Source organism: Pelodiscus sinensis, chromosome 3 (genome assembly GCF_052426305.1).
Source record: "Pelodiscus sinensis isolate ZL-2025 chromosome 3, ASM5242630v1, whole genome shotgun sequence".
NCBI classification, from domain to species: Eukaryota; Metazoa; Chordata; order Testudines; family Trionychidae; genus Pelodiscus; species Pelodiscus sinensis.
In genome coordinates, this window is record NC_143054.1 from 52,683,687 (window position 1) to 52,707,662 (window position 23,976).

At 38.6% G+C, this 23,976-nt stretch overlaps 1 protein-coding gene across 4 annotated transcripts in view; it reads left to right on the forward strand.

Moving 5' to 3' along the window:
* Positions 1-23,976, forward strand: part of ADGRB3 (adhesion G protein-coupled receptor B3) — a 649,111-nt gene that overhangs the window by 330,841 nt on the left and 294,294 nt on the right. For all 4 annotated transcript variants that reach the window (XM_075923698.2, XM_014575580.4, XM_089777101.1 and 1 more), the window contains 2 exons: positions 5,756-5,824; positions 8,455-8,563. In XM_075923698.2, coding sequence (XP_075779813.2) covers positions 5,756-5,824; positions 8,455-8,563 — 178 coding nt within the window. The remainder of the gene's footprint in view (positions 1-5,755; positions 5,825-8,454; positions 8,564-23,976) is intronic.

The window sequence follows — 23,976 nt, forward strand, 5'->3', positions numbered from 1 at the left end:
TGGACATTAGGAAAAGCTTCCTAACTGTCAGAGTGGTTAAACACTGGAATAAATTGCCTAGGAAGGCTGTGGAATCTACATCATTGGAGATATTTAAGAACAGGTTAGTTAGACATCTATCAGGGATGATGTTGATAGTGCTTGGTCCTATTGTCAGGGCTGGGAACTGGACCTGATGACCTCTTGAGGTACCTTCCAGTTCTAGCATTCTATGAGTCTATGATTCTCTGCATTCCTAACACCCAATGCAATTTTTGCCATGGACTTCAATGGGAGAAAGATCATGCCCTAATTTACGTTGTCTTTTTTTAGTCTCTTTTGCACCCCTTCAGCAAAGCCCTCAAGCACACACTGAAGTGTTTTGCTGACTCACTATTAGCAGTGTAAATATTTGGCACTGTAATTCTTACACCTTAAATAGAATCATTAGCTTCCTCCTTTGGAGCAGTGTGAGCCTAAGTCTTTGGTCTACACTACCAACTGAGTGGTGGGTGACCTCAAACTTGAGGCGCTGGATGTGGTCCTTGGCTTGCCTGGATCTGACCCCTGAGGCTCAGTTCCACCCCCAGCATTGGGGAACCTGCGCTTTGGCTTCTCTGCTTTCATTACTCTGCTCTCTCCATTTGGCCTCTCTGCTTTCATTACTCCATTGATCCCCAATGTTCCCTTCCTAGGAGACATGACTTATGTGGGAAGACTGATATGCTTTGGGTTGCTCCAGTCCCCCCCACTGTCACCCCAGGGTACTGAAGCACACAAAATCTACTAAGCTGCCCCCTACCCCCGGCTTTGGTGTGCAAGGGGAATATGGGAAGTGTCTTTCTTCTTCTCATTTGGGGGCCATAGTGAGGGTTTTTTTCCCACTTCTCACTTCTGTGCAGCCCATGACTGATTTTTCTCTGAGTCAGCAGCCCCCAACTCTGCTTTAGGAGATGGGTTAAATTGGTGAACATTTTATCCTGTGAAAATGTTTTCCAGTTTTGCAGTTTTAAGTTCCCCAAATGTTGATTTCCAGTCATGAAAATGGTGGTACTGAAACATTCTTAAAAATCAATTTTATTCACAAAATATCATGTGCAATATTTTTACAGAGAATGGGAATATTCCAAAGAGGAAGCATGGTGTAATTCAGTGATACTCAGACAACAGTGGTTCAGAACCCAAATTACGATCAGCATTGCCCAAAAGAGGAACAGTAGTATGAATTTATTGTTCCATATATATATTTACTAGAGATTTTATCAGCCATTGCTTGGGTCTTTAATATTTGTTTTTCATTTAAATCATTGCTCTGTAGTGCAGTTGAGAATGTGGGGTTCAGTATGCAGGCTACCCCAGGGAGAGAGGACAACCTCAGCTGTCTCTCACTGCAGCAGGTTGGGGACAGGTGAGAAGCACCTGTCCATGGCCACTGCGCTGCAGCGGGCACACCTAAAGGAGGGTTGCAGGTCTCCCAGATGGAGGACAGAAAGACCCATAGACAGAGACTAATATATGGTAGATAGTTGTCCCTTTCTCCACTCCTGTCACCTGCTTCCCCAAGGGGTTACAGCTGCCCTGGTCTCTATCTCTGGCCCCATGCTGCCTCCTGTAATCATTATGCATAACTGGCTCTACTACCAGAGCCGTCCCTTTTGGTTTTATGACAAACAATCATATGCCATGCACATCTCATTGTCCTGGCACAATAAAACCCTTACCTTGTTTTAAGTTATGAATACCAAATGTGGTGATTCTAGCTTTTACATCTTAGGAGTGAGTATCACTGCTGTAGTTAGTACATTGACCGGAGAGGTTAGAGTCAGGAACAACTGGCTCTGTTTTCAACTAGTCTCTGACTAGCTTTAATACTTTGTACTTACAGTAAATGTCACTTTAAAAATTCTACTCAATTATTCTTTACATCATCCCAATCAGGGGAATTAAAACTAAATGGCCTAGGAGAAAGGCGTGCATGTGACCTTTAATTCAATTTCTGAAGTGACTTCCTTTGTGACTTTGAGTAAGTCACTCCTGATCTGTTTTTCAGAGGTTCAGAGTACCCATTACTTTAACTGAAGTTAATGACAGCTGCAGAAATCTTCTATAAATACACATAAAAATCGTTAGATAATTAACGGACTGCAGACAAAATTGTATGAATGCAAGAAAATGATTCAGATTTGAGTTGAATAGTCCCTGCACCAAAAATCTGAACTCTTACAGACAAAAGAAATTGTAAATAAAAGTCAGGGAGGATGGAACTAATAGAAATAAAAAAGAAAGTTCTGAAAAACATTTGAAAGACATGTATTTTATTTTTATTTAAAAAGTGTGATTTAAAAGCTGTCTAGTTTTTAAAGATGATTGTTACTTTAGATGTCATTCATATGATTTCCTTAAAGGCATCCAATAAATAAGACTACCAGATATAGTAGGTAGAAGCTAGAAGCCAAAAAATTAGAGGAAATTATGTATTTTCTGTTTAAGCCTACTAAGGTACTTTTACCCTGTCCTAATAATAAACAGCCTTTTTGCTCTGAATTTTTCCAGGTATCCTTATAGCTAATACTTCTGCTTAATACACAGCACTTTGTTTCATCTCACAACCCCTGAATTTGCACCGAGGAAAACTCTCTATTCCAAAATGCCATAGGACCACATATTCTCAAGAGAATATTCTCATGAACCATCACTAACCCTTTGTGCCATTGTTGTATGCAAAAGAAAATCATTAAGCGTTCCCTGCCTCAGGAGTCTGAATTAAACCCAGTTTCCTTTACCAGTTTCTGAGGTGAGGTGACTGCTTCAAAGCCCCTAAAGGCAACCTATTACAATATTTTACTGACAGATACTTTCATAATAATATAGCTAAAAACAAGTTGAAAGAATATAGCAATTTTCTCTCAAAGTACTTCCCACTAAAGCAATATCTTCCATATCTCACAACCACTACCCAGTACTCAGGAGTAGAGTAGAGAGGATTATTGAGTATTCAGTTTGGTGTCTTTCCCCATCTCTCTCTCTCTCTCTCTCTTTGGCTACGTCTATACTACGAGTTTTCTCGGCAAAAAATATGCAAATGAGGGACTCATTTGCATGAGTTGCAATCTCATCTGCATATTTTCTACCAATCCATTTTTGCACTAGGATTTCTGCACAAAAACAAGCAACGTGGATATTTTCTTTTTGTGCAAAAACTGTTTTTCCCCCAAGATCAGTAAACCTCCTTTTTGGAGGTATATGGATCTTGTGGAATAACGGGGTTTTGAGCAAAAAGAAAACATCCACACTGCTTGTTTTTGTGCAAAAATCCCAGCACAAAAACGGATTGGCAGAAAGTATGCAAATTAGATTGTGACTGATACAAATTAGCCCCTCGTTTGCATATTTTTGCTGAGAAAACTTGTAGTGTAGACATAGCCTCTCTCTCTCTCTCTCTGTCTCTCTCTCTCTCTCTCACACACACACACACACACACACACACACACACACACACACACACATCTCTATACAAATGCAATTGTATCCACACTAGTAGCTTGTATCACCTGAACTATAATGGTACAGTTAAATTGCTGTATGCATGCAAAGACTATATTCACATACTGCATTATTTTAAAGACTATATTAATTATAACAAATAGTCTAGTAGCACCTTCAAGACTAAAAAAACATGGAGATGGTATCATGAGCTTTCGTCATCTAAAGAAGTGGGTTTTGCCCACAAAAGCTCAAGATACATGTACGTGTTTTATTAGTCTTTAAGGGGCTACTAGATTATTTGTTGTTTTTTAAGTTTTTCCTGTTACAGACTAACTCGGGTACCCCTCTGAAGTATGTTAATGATGGTACTAATGCTGAGGATGTGGATATACAGGCTTGGCCCTAGAGTTGGACAATATTTATCCAAAATAAAATTGATTCACTGAATTCCGCCTTATCATGTGCACCACAAAGAACCCAGTCCAAAAATCCTCAAGCAAAATTCTTCATCAGTCAATGGAACTTTTGCTTTGGTGCAAGGAGATATTTTTTTTTCTATTTCCTAGATTTATCTGTCTAATGGGGGAAAAAATCCATGGCAAGTGAAGTGGAATCCTTGCTAATATTAATGGACAATGTGCAAACCTGAATGGTTAGGATCTAGTAATATGGCTGTTTTCCCCTCAGGTTTCCAGTACTTCCAGATTTTTGCTGGAGTGAAAATATGACTAGCCTAGTCAAATTATTTCAGTATTTTTTTTAATCTTGTGCTCACTGAAACCAGGAAATGCAGAGATGCAGGAAAAATTGGAAGTTGAACACACATTTGGAATACTGAAAATAGCTGGGTTGTTTTTTATTATTGGTAAAAACTGGTAATACTGTGCCTATGACTTACAGCTGGACATGGTAATTTTCTGGTCTAAGACTCTCCGGCAAACTGGACACTGCCATTCCGGGTTGTAATGTACTTTCTGTTTGATCTCTTATACTGGTGACAGGAAATAAACTACAAACATGCATCAGTGTTATGGGCTTAGGGTGCAATCAAACCAGCAAGAAATTGTGTCACTATTTGCCATCAACTCTAGGTGCCTCACAATGCTTTGCTGCTGTAGCTTGGGATTTTCACAACTAGCTGTTGTGATGAATAGCACTAGTTCAATATTTCTGCCTCTGAGCATCCCGTTTATAGCCCCACACTGGCTTCTACCTTCCTCAATTACAACCACCAGGGTGATCCCAGCACTTGCCCAGCCTGAATTTTCTCTAGTCCATGTGCTTTGCTAAATCAAGTCCTTTCCTGGACAGTTTAGAGAAATAAGAAGGATTGTTTGTTCCTCCAAGAGAGAGAAAAATACTCACATCTTTTTAAAGTAACAGGAGTCAAAACACCCTTCCCCTCAAATGCAACACTGAGTTGGTTTACTGTAAAAATAAAACACACATATTAAACATAGGACATAGGTTAAGTGATGCTGACTAAAAGACATATCAAAGTGCAAACATCCATTTAAAAGTCTAAAACTAAAACTAGCAAAGTACAGGTTGTGTTCAAGATGGTTTCTCTCACCTATCTTCCAACTTCTCAGCCATAACTGACTTTTCCTCAGCCAGCACCCTCTACAAATGTACAATGTGCTGGCTTCCCTTATCCATCTCTGTGAAAGATGTTTGCATTCAGTTCCCAGGGACTTCAATCCTTTCTTTCTTGGCTTAGAAGAGTTCTGTATTCTTGTATATGTCTAGTGATGGATGCCCAAGATGGCATCGTCGTTGGTTATATCTTCCAAAGTTCAATGACCTTGCTTCAAAAAGCAGGATTACCTCGTGCTGTTTTCCTTTTCAACGAGCTTCCCATTCCCCTCTTGATTTCTGTCTTAATGGAACTTCCATTGTTTTTTATCACACTTTGCTTAATCTCACTGTCATTAAGTTACGGTTTTCCTGGACCAAGCATCTTTATGCATTGGAAACTAGTTTTGCCACCTTTGGCTGCTTATAGACTCCTGGACACCACATTGTTACAAAAATTGTAGTTATGTTAATGAGTTATTAGATTTAAAATGATATATTTCATGTCACCTTTTAATTAAATATCCTAGCATCAGTCTGTAAGGTGTAGTGAGATATCAGGCCTAACAAGAGCAGCTGAAACAGAGTCATGAACCACCAATGGGCCTCTGTCGCAACAATACAAAATTGGTCTTAATCATAACTTAATGACATGAGCATTTGTTATATTCCTGAATTTCATTTTACTTTGCTTTCTTTTATTTGAATTTTGCAGAACTTCTTTCAGATAGTTAGCAACCTCCTAGATGAAGAGAACAAAGAGAAATGGGAAGATGCACAGCAGGTAAGATTTGCCTATTTTGCTATTTAGAATAAAAAATGACCAAAGTACAAGTTTCACATTTAGCCCTAACTATGGCTCAGGGTACATCTAGACTGCAGAGTTTTTCCGGGATACCTCTGGTATCCCAGAAAACCTCTACCACGTCCAAGGAACACATCTACTTTTCCGGAAAAAAAATCGGAAAAGCAGACTTTTTTTCAGCATCCCTGTAAACCTTGTTCTATGAAGAAGAAGGGATGCTCTGAAAGAGGCTTTATTCCCAACATTTGGCCCAGTGTAGACTGGCCAATTGTTGGAAAAGCCTCTTTCAGAAGAAAAGTGGAAAAAGATACACAAATTGCAGTTTGCAATTTGCGCAACTTTTTCCGATAGAACTTTGTAGTCTAGACACAGTCCTGGTAGTATTCTCAAATCCTATCCTATTTATTTATATATGTAGTTGTTTATTTTTGAGGCAGTGATGAGTCCTTCTTTAATGTTTGTTGTAATTTTCTTTTTCTGTTCATGAAATAGTCATTAGAGTAAACATTTTATACAATGAAAGCATGCTAAGTTACAGTTAAAATAAAATAGTATTTTATGAGAGAGAAACAAAAGCATCTGCAACTAATAAATTCTGTGTTAAAGCATTTTAAAGTTCTTATTCTCAGCTCATCACATCAAATAATCATGAAAAATACATGCATATTTCATTATATGAGATGAATATTTCACTCATCATAAAGAGCATTAACTAGCTAGAGAGAGAATTCTCTTTCCAGTGCTAAGCAATCTAATCTTGTGTTGTTTTTAATGAGAACAGAGTTAAGATTTTTAGCTCAAGAAAATTTTCACTATTTTTTCCTGCCAGATAAGATTATTTTCACTGAGCATAACTGAATGAACTTGACACTAGTTTGGATTCCTTAGATTGTCCTCTGTGTTCTTATTTCTGGTAGAAAGAAAGCTTACATTACTCTCAATAAACTGCTGAATTTTCTATCAGAATATAGCTGCAGCAGCTCAACATCCTTTTTCTAAATTAACTGCCAGCATTAGAAACCATTAATTATGTATTATACGGAATACAAATATACAGCAGCCACTTTCATACATGCCTTCTGCTAAGAGCTGATATAAAGAGCTGCTACGAGGATGCCATTTGCAGTCTACAATAATATATTTTTATTGGGCTTGCAAAACTCAACATTTTTGCACAGTCTTCATTGCCATTTCCTGACACTTTATGTATTTACAACATACTTCACATATTCACAGATACAGAGCACCAAAGTAACACCTATGTTTCAACTGTTTCTCCTATAATCATTTGCTATGGAATTATAACCGGTGTGAATAGTGGCAAAAGAACCTTTTGACTGAATTGCAGTCCCGGTACTCAGGCAGGAGAATGTACTCGTTGTTTGGTGTGTGGATGATATTGATATTGAAACATTTGTTACCTTACAGTGAGTCATTTTAAATCTGCATCACTCAGGGCAGCATTAGCACCTTGCCAGAATCTTGAACATCACAATTAATTTGTATAAAAGAAAATAGGTTATTTCTGCCCAAAGATTTAATATAACAGCCTGCATAACCTACAGAGCCCAGCAAGTAATTGTCCATCTTGATCTGAGAGGCTCTGGAGTTAGACACATCAAATAGCAAGAAGTAATAATGGCTGTTGGGACTTGAAGTCTCCAAAAGCAATACATGCATATTAAAAAAGAGAGTGGCTGAATTTACAGATACAGAACAATATACAGTGAATATCATTTACATTTTGTATTTTGAACATCCTGTATGTGGGAGGAGAAAAAATGTACTGTGTACAGTGGGATGCCCATTTTTTTAAATATAAATGTTCATTTTACAGGAAAATATTCCTTGTCCATGAGACAGACAGTAATTCCTTAAATGATTTACTGATGTCTACGCTGTATATGATATCAGTTTATCCACTCAATTTGCTAATAAATATACTGGACTCTAATCTCTTGATATCATTGCATAATGAATATATATTTTTCTTCTAATGCTCTCTCAGGACTATGAAAATGAATGATGCTTTCTTGCAAATGGACTAGTCCTTACCCATTTGGCAACCATAAAAGGCCTGATTCTGCTGTTGCAGAGATCAGTATGGATGCCTTTAGCTTACTAGTTTTATCTCTGTGGCAACAGTAATAATAGTGTTAAAATGCATACATGCAAATTCAAAAATACATTTTATAGTTTTATAATTTAGTCTTGATATACATACCCAACTCCTTTCAACGTTGTCGGAGGTTGTCTGCACAGCTTTGAAGGCAACATTTGTTTAAATTATTTTGGGGGAATATAAGCAAAGAATTTGAATCCTATTTTAATAGGTTCATTAATTTATGAGGAAACATCCCAGGGTTCCTGGGCAAAGCTGCTTTTGAATGTTAATGTGGGAGATCTTGTCTGCTCACCTGGGGGTAAATGATGGATTAAAGACTAAAGAATTGTTTTGTTGTAACTTAAAACTTCAGACATTGAAACACAAGGACAATTTAGTTTTTGAGTGTCACATCTCATTTTATTATTCTTGGTTAGTATTTTATGTGAGTGCTACGGAGTTTGTGAAGGTGTTGCAGTTATTGTGTCTGACCTTCATTTATTAGATCTATCCAGGATCAGTGGAGCTAATGCAGGTGATTGAAGACTTTATACACATTGTTGGAATGGGGATGATGGACTTTCAGAATTCATACCTAATGACTGGAAATGTAGGTAAGAAATAGGAATTTCTTTTATCAAATATTTGAAATTCAAAAAATGCAAGTATATATATTTATCTGCTGTCTATGTGCTTGGAATATTCTTCAAAATTTGGCGTTCAGTCATCTATTGTCTAGTCTATTATGCTATTTTAACATGAATGCTTTAAGTAGTGAATCTTCTACCTTCTCATCTTTCAAAACCTGAATTAGGGTTACCTTATTTGAACTTTCAAAAGAGGACAACCCTGAGAGGAAGTGTATCTGTATCAGAATCTACCAACTCATGTAAACATGTTAATACAAAGTGATTTGGTAGATTGTGATACAGATACATTCCTCCCTTTCAGGGGTGTCCTCTTTTTTGAAAGTTCAAATATGGTAACGCTATCTGAATATAAATTATAAGGTCCTAAAATAAATCCAAAAAGTAATCCATGTTATGCTATGTACATAATAGAAGCCTGCCAGTATACACAATGAATCAAATAGCAATTTGAAATGTAATTAATAATATTATCAAATTACTATGTGAATCATTGCGTATATTAACAGGCTTCTATTACATGCATATATACATTATAATAAATTGTTTAATTCATTGGATAAATGTTGATTTTGTTGACAATATTTATATTATTTTTATTCATATTTCACCTGATTTTGCATATTATAGTATGATCGTAATCAGCCTCAACAAATACTATTAATAAAACCTAAACTTCAGTTGTCATTATAAAAAACAAAATTTATTAAAAGTTTGGTTACTTAGGTTCTCTGTATCTCTGTGTGTGTGTTCAAAATGTATTATTATTATTTTTATTATTATTATTTTGATTTAAAAAATCCCTTGTTCAAGCAGCTGAACAGCATTCTTAATGCCAGGAAAGACCAAGGCTGTATAATAAAATAACAGAAGGAAATATAAAAGATGTCATCAACCTGGACTCAACCCATTAGGGGCTGTAATTATCTCTGAAATATCAGTACATCTGGGTCATGGAGGACTAATGCATTTGAAATGACCCAAATTGTAAGGCAATTTTGAGTATTTTTTATCTTGTTTCCATAATTTGCAGTGGCTACTGTCAAGCTGCCTAGAGTGGCTAATGATTCATGGATGCCAACCTCAGGGCAGACTGTTACAAATCAGGACACAAACCCTAAACTGGTTGTGTTTTTTATAATTAGATTTCACCAACCAAGTATCAAACACTTAATAGCTTTAACATGGAGTCACAGACAGTCCACCTCAGACACATTCTAGACTCTACTTTGCCACTCAGGAAAGCCTGCCTTTGTGATAGATGGTACCTTACACCAATAATCATAATAATATCCAGATTACTCCTTGTTCAAAGGAGCAGTCACTTACCACAAGTCAGGCGCATGCTAGATCTCACATCAAAGACAATTCTTGAAGTCAATCATATAAAAAGCTAACTACAGTGTTAGTTAACACACATTAACTAGGATAAAGAAATGAGAGCTTTTTTTAAAGTTACATCAGGTAAACACATACACAAATGAGTTAGTCTTAGGCTCCAAAAATAACTGCAGCTTTTGTAATGTGCAAGCTCAATAGCTCCTTCAGAGCTAACCAAAACTAAGCAGCCTGGGGATCCTTGCTTAACCTTAGAATAGTGACCTTTCCATATTCTAAGACAGATATAGATGTCTCTGGTCAGAGATTTGTATTACTTTTACCCAGATTTCAAACTGTGAAGCATGATTATGTGCACATCCTCTTTTCATGGGTGTGGGTGGAGCAATCAACAGTCTTTTGTCAACTGATGTTCCATGATGGTTTGCCTGGCATCTATATGCCTCCTTCTTTTGGACAGGAGATGACACTTCTTGTGGTAAACTGGTTTTTCACTCTTGCTAATGCTTCTTTCTTGACTATGGGAGTATCAGTACAAAGCAAACACATAAATATTACCTTATAATAGGTAAGTGAGATGATTAATGCAACTCACAAGAATTTCGAAAAGTCCAGCCACTGAACACATTCTTACAAGCTTAAACTCTATGATAACTAGAGGTGTGTGGTTGGAGGGGTTTTTATTTTTGTTTGAAGCAGGTATGACCCCCCCTCCCCCGATAGCACACCCCTAGCTGTCACCTACCATCCTACATTAGAACCCTCCAGACATATATCAACTGCTTCAATTATCAAGATTCCTTGCAACATATCTTTCAATATCCGTGCCTATCACACCATGTGATGTGCTCTGTCCTGTTTACTAAATGTCTCAATAGCAATTGTGTGAGTGAAAATATGCAATAACTATGCTCTCTAATAAATTTACACAGAAAAAACACTTTTCACACACACACACACACACACACACACACACACAGAAGAAGAAGAACAAGGATGGTCCTACAGCACTTATAGACTAACAAAAATATAGATGGAATCATGAGCTTTTGTGGGCACAACCCACTTCTTCAGCTACCCCACTCAGACTTTTCACAAAATGATCACTCTGACTGACCTAGCAGTCTTCATCTTCAAAAAGACCCTACACAGCACTTTGAAAAGACAGTGTGGGAGCTTAAATTCATAACTTGCTAGATACTAAAATCATGGACTGAATAGAGACATTTGATTTATGACTTATTGCAACAATCCATAACTCACTATCAACATCTTCCCCCCCACCCCGCCCCATTTCTTTTCCACGCTGTGACTACAAGGGTATTAATGGGCCACTTCATCTTGAATAGTCTTGAAATATGCTTTAACTACTGATGCTAAATAGTCTACTCCATTTTGTAACTACTGATGCCTTTCTAAGGCCATGTCTATACCACAAAATTATGTTGGCCTAACTTACATCATCTTACAGTCCGCACAGATATTAAATTGCTTGTGTGTGCACACTAGGATCTTTGTGTCTTTGGTGTGTGTTCTCATTAGGAGCACTTGCATCAATTATATTGTCAGTGTGGGGCATTGTGGGACAGCTCCTGAAAACCAATAACAATTGAGGTAAGTTAAGTATCGTCTAACTGATTGTGTGTCAACCTAATTACATTTACCCATTCTCTGTGCTGTTTGGGAAAGTGATGTTACTAAATCAGAATACCGAAGCACTTACATCAGCAGAAGCCAAATTTAAGTGTAAACAGTTCTACACCTAGGTAAACACAAGGCAAGTTTTATCAACAGAACCATGTAGTGCTGACCAGGTCTGAGTAAGTTTCTCAGGTCTGAAGAAGAGCTCTATGTAAACTTGCCTCTCTTACCAACAGAAGGTCATTCAATAAAATATATTACCTACCCCACCTTGTCTTATCAGAAATCAGTATTTTCTTTAAATGAGGCAGAACAACTTGTCACACTATGATTTAAGAATTAGTTCATTTTGAAAACATTATACAAAATGTTCAAAGCATATCTAATGAAGAACCAAATTTATAAGCAGAATAATTATACTGGTGTGCAGATACAAATATTTGACTTATTGTGCCAATATTCCTCATTTATGACCAATGTAAATCACTGCCTTGATGATCAGCACTGTTTGATAATATTTGTTGAATAATTTACCCAGCCAATGACATAGGCCACACTAGAAGCACTGTAGAATGTCTGGTGAAGATGTTCTATGCTGACAGGAAAGTGCTCTCTCATCAGCATAATTATTCCACCTCCATGAGAAGTAGAAATTGTATTGGTGAGAGAACATATACTGACTATGTAGCACCAGTGTGGACAGGGATTACATTTCTGTGACTTGCATCAGTTTGGGAGGAGGATGTCTTTTGCAGCCCTGGGTAACATAAAGTAGATTGATTTAGTGATAGTGTAGACCTGTCCATTTTTACCAGTCAACTATTCATTAAATATTTCTTTAAATAATTAGCCCAGCTTGAGTGTTGGGTGAACTCTTGAACAGTAAATAATCAATGATATTGGGGAAGTTCTAGGGCAAGCATCCAAAGGGACTTGCTATGCCTCAGAATGTTTAAAATGTTAATAAATCTGACGGGTTTTGGCTATTAATGAGTGTGGCGTGCTGGAAGTAGTGTCATTTAATATTTGTATTGTGATAGCACTTTGAGACTCCAAACAGAAGTTATTTATATTATCTATAATTTGTATTGCCTGAGCATCTAGGAGCTTCAGTCTAAGCCCTATGTGCTAGGCCATGTACACACAGAAAGACAGTCCCTCTGCCATTGAACAAGTATTAAACTTGATTCTTATGGCAAAATCAAAGATTTGTTGATTAACTCAACACAACCCATGCATTTTGGAATGTTTGACTGCAGCCCAAACATTCATACTCAGAAAAGAGTCTGTAAAAATGGCATGAAGGGGCCCTGTATGTATAGCTTCTATAACAGTCCTGATCAAATAACAACTTTCCTTCTGACTCAGAAATTTTGGTGTTCACCACCTAAGTTGGTGCAGGTGCTAAATGAGGAATGGAAGCGGTATGGACTGATTATGAATATCAATAAAATGAAGACAATGGTATTACGAGAAAAGGAAATAGGAAGATAGATCAGTGTACATGGGATAGAACTAGAGAACGTAGAGAAGTTCATGTATGATGTACGAGCTAGACTGTAAGAAGGAAATAGTGACTAGAATAGCAAAAGCAAGAGCAAGTTTGAAGGCGATGGATAAGATCTGGAAAAGTAAAGCAATTAGCTTAGGAATGAAGCTCAGCATCTTGAAAATGTGTGTGCTTAGCAGCATGTTGTACAGATGTGAGACATGGGTGATAGATTCAAAGAGAAGGATATTGGAGTTATAGAAAGATCCTGAGAATAGGATGGATACAGAAGGTCTCCAATGAGGAATTATATAGGAAGATACAGCTGAAAGAGAACCAACTGCAGAAGGTTATACAACAGAAGTTACAGCTATTCAGGCATATGTGCAGAATTAACGATGAGCGAATAGTTAAGACCTTGGCATTCGGTATAATCGATGGTCCAAATAGGAGAGGCAGACCCCACAGAGAATGGGTAGATGATATAGTAGATTGATGCAGAGCTAGTCTACAGAAATTAAGTCACTCCGCACTGGGCAGGGAAAGATTGAAGGAAATAATGAGAGAGGCATCGGACACCAATGGCCATTGATCAGAGTGGTCAAATATTGGAATAAATTGCCAAGGGAGGTAGTGGAATCTCCCTCTCTGGAGATATTTAAGAACAGGTTAGATAGACATCTGTCAGGGATGGTGTAGACGGAACTTGGTCCTGCTTTGAGGGCGGGGGGCTGGACTCGATGACCTCTCGAGGTCCCTTCCAGTCCTATGATTCTATGATTCTATGATTCTGTGATAATGATATATTTAGTAAACTTTCTATGATCATCCTCCTCCCTCTCCCATCTAATATTTTTTAAACCCTTAGGACTAGAGTCTTACTTGGACTATGTGCCCTTGCCAGCAAATGAAAGGGATTAAGAAAATAAAGAGAAATTTATACAACTTTGCCTGCTAGCTGGACCTTGGATCCTGGTATATTGGAGCAAATGGGCTATCCATCTGCATTATTCCTTGCTGGAACTGGATGGCAAGGAGAGACAGGAAATGGGTAGCTTTGTCTCCACCACCTCCTCTCACTGGCCAGAGTAGTTGGTGTGGCATGAGGAGGAAGGAATCATTTGCTATTAGTCTGTTTGAAAATTACTATGCCTGCAAGAACAAGGAGCGGGGCATTTCTGAGTCACAATTCCTTCTGGGTCTGTTTCTGTTTTGGTCAATCTTACACATAAACTTGTATTCAAGGCTGTTCCTAAATTCAGGTTAATTAAAGCCTCTAGCTGCTGAAGCAATACCAATAAATAATAATTTAAAAATGCAGATGACTTCTACTGCCAATCCTGCAAACTCACCCCAGGATTTATAGATATGTCCACGCTTTGAGCTGTAAATGTAAATTTTAGCTTGAGGAGACATACACATGCTACTTTTAATCAAGTTAGTGGGCTAAAAACTAGAATGTATCCACAGTGGTGGGAGTAGCACGAGGGACCACCTGCCCCTAGTATGCACCTAGCATTTTGGACTAGGGTATGCTTGGGGAGGCTAGGCCCTCTCACCACTCGCACTGCTACAGCTACATTCTTTTCTTCATTTGCTAATACGAAAGCTCATGATACCATCTACATTTTTTGTTAGTCTCTAAAGTGCTACAGAATAGTACTTTAAGTTTTCTGATTAGGTATGTCTCCTCAAGCTCACGTTTACACTTCCAGCTCAAAATGTAAATATAACACAAGAATCAAGCTGTGTTTTCTCTTGTTGCAACAGTAATAAAAGTTAGTCACAACAAATACTTTCATGTATTAAGCTGTCAATTCCACTGTCCCCAAATTATACCCTCAGTGCAACAAAGCTGCCGTCATTGGAGTTACACAAGTGTGATTGATTGACCATGTAATTGGAACGAATTTTGTTACTATTACTTGAGAATGAAAACATCCAGCTCTTGCTTTCTTAACTGCATAACTTCTGTAGTGCTAACTAGCATAAAAAGTAGTAAATATTATTTTTGTAACTAAAGTAAGCAAATATATTGAATATAGTAAGAAGATCTATGCAGAAAACAGGGGCCATTTTTACACATAATTAATTGAGCAGAACTGTGTTATAGTTATTGTCATGTTCTTCTTTGCAAAAACCTAATTTAATAATTTTCAATCCCTTCAGATCTTTTGATACATCCTTTTAGAATCCTTTTCCACATAAACAGAGGAACAAGATTTTGACTTACACTGAACTGCTTTTTCTAATGTGCTATGAAATAAAAAGATTCCAGTGCTGTAGCAAATTTTACAGCCTCAAGTGTCCTTGCTTTTCATTAGCTGATTTTAATTTGTGTGTCCAGGTCCAATTGAAAAGAAGTAAACTAATGCATAGATCATTTATCTTGGACTTCCACACTTGTAATCAGGTTTGACAGACAAGTCAATCTCCTCAGATCTTCTACAGACTGAGTATCATTTTCCTTACTGATCCTTAGGTGATATCTGTTTAACTCAATTTAATGCTGATTCTGAACCATGCATGAAAGGGTAATTATAAATCCCCCCAAAAATCATATATTTTTTTCTCTAGGTTTGAATGTTGCAGCATAATCAGAGCAGCTACATCTAGCCTCACTCTCTATTCTTTTTTCAGACAAAGAAGGAGGTTCTGGAACAAGTTAAAAAATTAAATAGCAACAAGCCTCCAGAAACAATAGTTTTCCATCAAGAGTTTTCAATAATGTGGCAAAGCTACTAACAAGCAATTTTCAATTCCATTAAAATCAATTGTTGGACTGGAGGGTTTGGGGTGCAGAAAATGTTGTACCTCTCTTTAAAAAGTGATCAGCTGGACCTGAAAATTATGAAACAGTGAGATTTATTTGAAAACTAACTAAACTGCTTCAAACAATAATGAAAGATAGAAACTTATATGGGTAGGACAGATTAGGATTCTTCTGTAAAGGAATATTGGATCTCTGATCTCAAGTAGACTCACACTGCAGAGATTGATCTACTGGGGGTTCAATTTAACAGGTCTAATAAAGACCCCTTAAATCAACCACTGGTCACATCCCAGATGACTCGGATGCTTCACTGGGTCACAAAGAGTAAGGGAAGTCAACTGGAGAGTTTCTCCTACTGACCTTCTGCAGCTATCCATGTAGCTGGAGTTGCATATCTCAGTTTGCCTTTATCCTCCTAGGCTATGTCTAGACTACAGGTTTTTTTCAAAAAAAAGTAGCCTTTTTAAAAAAAACTTCACCTGCGTCTAGACTGCTGCCGCATTCTTTTGAAATTAAATTGAAAGAACATGGCGTTTTTTTCAACAGTGGTAAACCTCATTTTACGAGGAAGAATGCCTTTTTTTAGCTCTTTCGAAAAAACGCATTCTTGACCGCAAACAGGGCTTTTTCAAAAGAGAACATCCAGATTCCCTGGGCACTCTCTTTTGAAAAAGCAGATCGCTTTGTTGAAAAAGTTGTGGCTGTCTAGACGATCTCTTTCAAAAGAAGCTTTTTCGAAAGATTCTTTCAAAAAAGCCTCTTTTGAAAGAGGATTGTACTCTAAACATACTCATAACATAGACCTGCCCTTAGAGAGAGGTAATATCTTTTATTTGTCCAGCTTTTTTCACCAAATGAAATAAAAGTTCTGTGTAGTTTGACAGCCCTTCATAACAGAAGTTGATCCAATAAAAGATATTACCTCAGCTACCTTCAGAGGGGTAGCTGAGTTAGTCGGTAACCAGAAAAGCTTTTAAAAAAACAAATAGTCTAGCAGCACCTTAAAGACTAACAAAACATGTAAATGGTATCATGAGCTTTCGTGGGCACAGCCTACTTCTTCAGATGAATGGAATATTAAAACTCCAGTTCCAAAATAAGTAGTAGAGGTGGGGGGAGGAGAAAAGGAAGGTAAAAGGGGGAGAAAGTCAGTTGGAGCGTTCATGTTACATAAAGCTGATAGAGAAGATTCAAATTGTTCTTAAATACCCATTCTTTTTGGGTTTTTAGTCATTAGGATGTGGAATGTAGTATGCTAGCCTGGCAATGTCTTTAGTCATACCGTGATAGAAATGTCTTTAGTCAAACCTTTTGTGATGGGTGCCAAACCTGTAAATGAAGTTAAGTTCCAGAGGCTTGCCTCTGTATTTGGCTTATGAAATTGGCCTGAAACAACAGGGTGAATTTGAGATCCATTAATGAGTGTGCTGGAAGGTTAAAGTTATTTGTGTCCATTAATTCTTTCCCATAGAGACTGTCCAGTTTGGCCAATATACATGGCAGAGGGGCATTGCTGGCATTTGATGGCATAGATCATGTTCATGAATGTGCAGTTAAATGAGCCTATGATGTGGTGGCTGATGTGGTTGAGTCCAGTGATGAAATCACTTGTGTAGATGTGTGGACAGAAATGGCACCAGGGCTGATTGCAGGGATGGGTTCTTAGGTGATTATGATGCAGGTGTGCTGTGTGGTTACTGGAAAGAATTTTTTTAATGTTAGGGGGTTGTCTGTAGGTGATGATTAGCCTTTTCCCCATAGCCTGAGGGGTTATTTTTCAAGATAGGTTGTAGACTGTTGACAATGTGATTGAGGAGTTTAAGTTGTGGGCTGTAGGTGATGACAAGTTGTTTTCTCCTCTTAGCCTGTCTTGAAGTAGTTCATGTCTGGGTACTCTTTTGGCTCTGCTGATGTGTTTTTTTCACTTCTGAGGGTATTTCAGTTTTAAGAATGTTCTATATAGATCCAGTAGGTGTTTGTCTCTGTCTATGGGACTGGAGAAAATCCAGTTGTATCTTAGGGCGTGGCTGTAAACAATAGATTGAGAAATGTGTCTTGGATGGAAGCCAGAAGTATGAAGGTAAGTGTAGCGGTTGGTAGTTTTCCAATATAAGGTGATGGAAATATGTCCGTCATGTAATTGTACTGTAGTGCCAAGGAAGTGGATCTCTTATGTGGATTGATCTAAGCCGAGGTTGATGGTGGGGTGGAAGTTGTCAAAAGCCAAATAAACAGTGAAGCCTTGAAACTTAACTTCATTTACAGGTTTGGGAACCCTCACAAAGGTATGAAAAAGACATTACCTGGTTCCACACTACCTTCTACACCCTAATGACTTACAAAAACAAACAGTGGGTACTTAATTTGCACCTTCTCTGTCAGCTGCATGTAACATGAACACTCTAAATGACTTTTTCCCCCCTTTTCCCTTTCTTCTCTCCCCCCCCCATCCCCTACTATTTTTTTTAAACTGGACTTTTAATACTCCATTCATCTGAAGAAGTGAGTTGTGTCCATGAAAGCTCATGATACCATCGACATGTTTTTGCAGTTTTTAAGGTGCTTCTAGACTAGTTGGTGTTTTTTAAGTTTCTCATCTACCTTGTTTCTCTAATTTTCTTGGAACTTTCAGTAATGTCTCTTACAAGATGCTATTAAGGAAACCAAGTAAAGCTGATGTGAAAGGTACTGTTCTTGATAGAAGCTGGCTAAGGCACAGAAAATAAACATAAAAACAATGAGTATTCCTGTAGCACCTTAGGGTATGTCTACACTACAGCACTAATTCGAACTCACTTAATTGGAATTAGTTAATTTAAACTAAGCTAATTCGAACTAGTGCATCTAGACCTAAAAACTAGTTCGAATTAGCATTCGAACCCCGAACCAAGGTTAAGGCTGGCCGGAAGCACTGCCGGCAGGGCATCAGATTAGGACTTAGAGCTGCTGTCTCAGGCTAGCCCAGGGCTGTGCTTAAAGGGACCCGACCCCCACCCTGGACAGACAGTTCTCAGGGGTTCCCCGCTTGCAAAGCAGTCCTGGCTTGGAGTGCCCTGAGTGCCCACACTTGGCACATCACAGCACTTGGCCATCAGCCCGGCTGCACTTACCACAGGCTGCCATCCGGGGGGGGGGTCAACCAGGGGGCTGCAGGAGAGCTTTCACCCCGAGGAGCCCACAGAGCCACCCCAGTCCTCCCCATCTGGGGCTCGTACCCCATTCTTTCCTCACCTCCTTCCACTTACCCCTCCCTAGCCCCCCTTCCTGATGTACAAAATAAAGGACAAGTGTGTTCAAAAATAGGAACTCTCTTTATTGAATAAAACTCGGGGAGACTGGGAAAAGGAGGTGGGAGAGGGGAAGAGAGAGGCTAGGAGAGGAGAGGGCAACTAAAATGATCAGGGGTTTGGAACAGGTCCCATATGAAGAGAGGCTACAGAGACTGGCACCTTTCAGCTTAGAAAAGAGGAGACTGAGGAGGGATATGATAGAGGTCTATAAAAGCACGAGTGGTGTGGAGAGGGTGCATAAAGAAAAGTTCTTCATTAGTTCCCATAACAGAAGGACTAGAGGATACCAAATGAAATGAATGGGTAGCAGGCTTCAAACTAATAACAGAAAGTTCTTCACAAAGCAAATAGTCAACCTGTGGAACTCCTTGCTGCAGGAGGCTGTGAAGGCTAGAACTATAACAGAGTTTAAAAAGAAGTTAGATAAATTCATGGAGGTTGGGTCCATGGAGTGCTATTAGCCAGGGGGTAGAAATGGTGTCCCTGGTCTCTGTTTGTGGAAGGCTGGAGATGGATGGCATGAGACAAATGGCTTGGTTATTGTCTTCGGTCCATCCCCTCCAGGGTCCCTAGTATTGGCCGCTGTCAGCAGACAGGCTACTGGGCTAGATGGACCTTTGGTCTCACCCCGTACAGCCATTCTAAGGTCAGGGTCGGGGGGTCTCACTGGACCACCCTGATTTTCATGCAAACCTGCTCCTGGGTGGCCAGGCTGGCAGCTATCCTGCCCTAGACGGCCACTTTCCTGTGCCTAGTGCGGAGGTCGTGGATGAGGTCCACGATCTCCGCACTAGACCACGTGGGCGCCCACCTCTTGCGGACCTGGGAAGGCTCCCGGGAGCCGCCAGCCTGGTCCCGGGAAGAGGCGGAGGGCTGGGTGGCAGCGAGTGGCTGGCTCATGCCGTGCCAGGTGCAGGGTCTGCTGGCTGTGTACTGGCAGGCTTGCACCTGGCACGGGCATCGTAGCCAGACCATGCCCCTTTAAGGGCTCTGGGGCCAGGAGGGGGGCAGACGAGTTTCCCTGGTGGTACCCAGAATGGCCACCAGGGAAAGCTGGGGAGGGCTAGCCTCCCACTAGTTCGAATTAAGTGGCTACACAGCCCTTAATTCAAACTACTTAATTCGCACTAGGCGTTAGTCCTCGTAGAATGAGGTTCACCTAGTTCGAATTAAGCACTCCGCTAGTTCAAATTAAGTTCGAACTAGTGGTTTGCCTGTGTAGCGCCTATCAAAGTTAATTCGAACTAACGTCTGTTAGTTCGAATTAACTTTGTAGTGTAGACATACCCTCAAAGACTAACAAATATATATATTATATATAGTACGAGCTTTCATGGGCAAAACTTACTTCCTCAGATGAGCAGAATGTCGCTCCAGCACTGAAGAAGCAGCCAGGCTATGGAGCAGCAGCCGCTGCTGAAAAGGGGTATCCAGATTGTGACATGGCCAAAAGGTTGTGCCAAGAAGAAGAGGCAGTGGACTGGAAATAAAGCAGGTCTGCAGGTGGAGATGAGGAGGGGAGATCCACCACCACCACAAGGCATACCCGCTGATCAGAGCTAATTCCTGAAATGGCCAACAGGAGGTCCCAGTGTAATAAGAGCCCCAGGACAGTCATTGATATGAATAGTGGGAACAATCACAGTAGCACACAATAGGTTACAGAACTATTAATTGCAATCCATAACATATAATTTAAATCAGCTTCTATGTCAAATTACTGTAATACATCTAACATGATGCCAATTATAAAAAAAAAGGCTCCAGCGGTGACCCTGGTAATTATATGCCAGTAAGCCTGACTTCAGACAAATTTTTTGACATTATAATAAAGAAAAAATGTCAGACATATAGTTGAAAAAAAATTGTTGAGGAAGAGTCAACATGTTTTTTTGTAAAGGAAAATCATGCCTTACCAATCTACTAGAATTCTTTGAGGGGGAAGGGGAGTCAACAGGCATGTGGACAAGGGAGTGAACTTAAATTTCCAGAAAGCCTTTGACAAGGTCCCTCACCAAAGACTTTTAAGCAAAGGAAGCTGTCATGGGATAAGAGGGAAGGTCCTCTCATGGATTGGTAACTGGTTCAAAGATAGGAAACAAAGGGTAGGTATAAATGGTTAGTTTGGAAAAATTCATACCCCTGACCTAAAAGTTATATTCACCTACATCCCAGTGTGGACAGAGCTATGTTAACAGGAGGGCTTCTCCCATTGACAAAAGTACCACCTTTCAGGGAGGTGGGCTACCTACACCAATAGGAGAAGCTTTCTCATTGGCATACGTAGCATCTTCACTAATCTCTACAGGAATCTGTGCCAAGGTAGACAATCTTCTCCATCTGAAGCATCTGGAAGTGTTTCTTATCAGAGAGGGACAGGCACTAAAAATAAACAGGCTGGTCTGATCTGATCAGCCAAATCTGCATTGATTGCTATATTCATACCCTCTTTTTTCTCATTCTAGACATTAAGTTCAGATATTTTCACCTATATCCTTCTCATGTTCCTTAAATCATCTCTACATTTCCTCTCTATTAACAAGTTTGTGGTTAGTCCCAGTTTCCTCATATGTTTTCATTAAACATTATGGTTCACACTCAGCAAATGGATGCTTAATCTTCTATCTGTTTTTCCACACCAGTGTGGTCATTTCTGAACAGTGATTCTCTGTCTTACCTTATAGTTTGTACAGATCTTACAGTTTGTCTTTTATTTCCAGCTGATTTTTCCCTTGAAATCACTTAATCAACTATGCTGCAAAAGCTGATTTGATCTTCCCTTGCTAAGCTTCCAGGCTAGTATTTTTCTTTCTAAATGATTCCCATTACCGTGACTATCTTCGGTTGCCTCCTCTTTTGGTTTTAGTTTCTTCCAGCATTTATAGCTATATCTTCCATCTCTATTTAAGCCAAATCAGTGCATGGATTTTTTTTTCACCATTGAAATCCAAGTCATATTCTTGACACAGACGTTGCTACTTTCAGAAGCAAATGCTACTAAGAAAAACATATTTTACTTATAACAGATCACATTTGCTCCGGAATCATTAAGATGAAAAAATAAGGAACCCGTTTATACCACTTTCAGAGAGTTACTTTCCAGAGTAGAACCATGGTTGGCAGTTAAGAGCTACATAATTCACAGAGTAATTATTTCAGTCTACAAGGGAAAGAAGAGAAAGGTACAAGACACTCACAGTATGATACAATGCTGGTCAAAGTACGCTATAATGCTGGTCAAGGTATGCTATAAAGACTGATGAATGAATAATTACATGGCTGTTATTTCAGCTTCTGACAAATCAGATTTATACTTCTTTATTTAAATAAAACATTGATGGGAGAGAAATGATTACACAGAGAATTGGATAATCCTTCCTTATCTATATTTATGACCAACTAGCAGATTTACTCCTCATTGCTCGGATTCTTAGATCAGTCAATTTTTTTTTAAATAAAAGGAAAATGTACATGCTTTATTTCAATGAGTGTATTTTTCATAAATACAGTGTTATTTTTATGAAGTTAATTTTTATTTTGGATTTCTTTAAAAAGGGGATTTTTAAAATTTTTCAGTTTAATTTTTGTAATTTTTTTTAAATGTGATTTCCATCAAGTGTATTTTTACTTAATCCCTATCAACTCTTATCATTCACTATGATTTAATACGAAAGGCTATAGTCAATTTGGTATCCAGTCTCATTATCTTCTAGTTTTCAAATCTTAAGTATTCATTTAGCACTATTCAAAATTATTCCATTTTATCATTTTTCTGTAAAGTTTATTGAGATGCAATTCTATGACAGGTTCGACCTATTTTCCTAGATCATCTTGGTTCATTCTTTTTCAACATTCACTCATTTAATTTGGTGATTTTGTCTCTTTTCTGTTTGGTTTTATGAGAAGCAATTGCATTTCAAGCTCATCCCATTTTCCTGGCACAACCAAGCCATTTTCTCAATTTAAGTTATGATAAGAAGAAGCTCCATACCAAATTTGGTGATCCTAGCTCTTACTGTTTAAGAGGAGTTCTTGATCAAACAAACAGAAAAACTCATTAAAATATATGGTAGATATTCCCAACGCTTTGAACTGTTTCTCTTTAGCAAAAACTGAAAAATCACCATAAATATGTACGCAATATTTCTGGATCTTGGGTAAAATCCTATGAGTTTTGCCATTGATTACAGTGAAGCCAGGATTTCACCTAAGATTTAAGTTTCAACCAAATATCTTTCATGCATAATCTGTTGCCTCATGCTGTGCATACAGAGTATGTGGAAGTACAAGTAGCTATAAGCATCCTTTCTTCTTCTGATCCTGTAGCTAGCTAACATGGCACAAATCAATGGTTTAGTTTAAGCATTATTTTAACTTACACCAGCTTGTGATGGTGTGTAAAGCTTTCGCTGTGGTGAAGGTCATTCCAATTTGAGCCAATTTGGTCCCTCTGGTGTCCAGAAGTCCCTTATCTTTCCCACCCATATACCCTTTACACCCTGAAGGTCAGGAGAGGCAGGCACAGAACAGATTATGCTAGCTATACATCATGAGGATTCTTCTATTCTGTTAGACTCATAAATGCCTCATTTAAGACAGGTTTTAAGCCTCAATGCATCTTCACAAAAGGAACTTCTCCCTCCAGTTCTATACTATCTCTTCTCTCCCTTCCCCACCCTATTCTTGCCCACATCTATGAAGATTGCTGTAAGGTACAGCTGGCAGGTCTAATAACTTTCTGGTCCTCTGGAATGCAAAGCTCATGAGACCATCTACATGTTATTCCTTATTCCATGAGTAACAGTTAATTCAAATTAAGGGGTTTATCTTAGAATCCCACTTCTCTGCA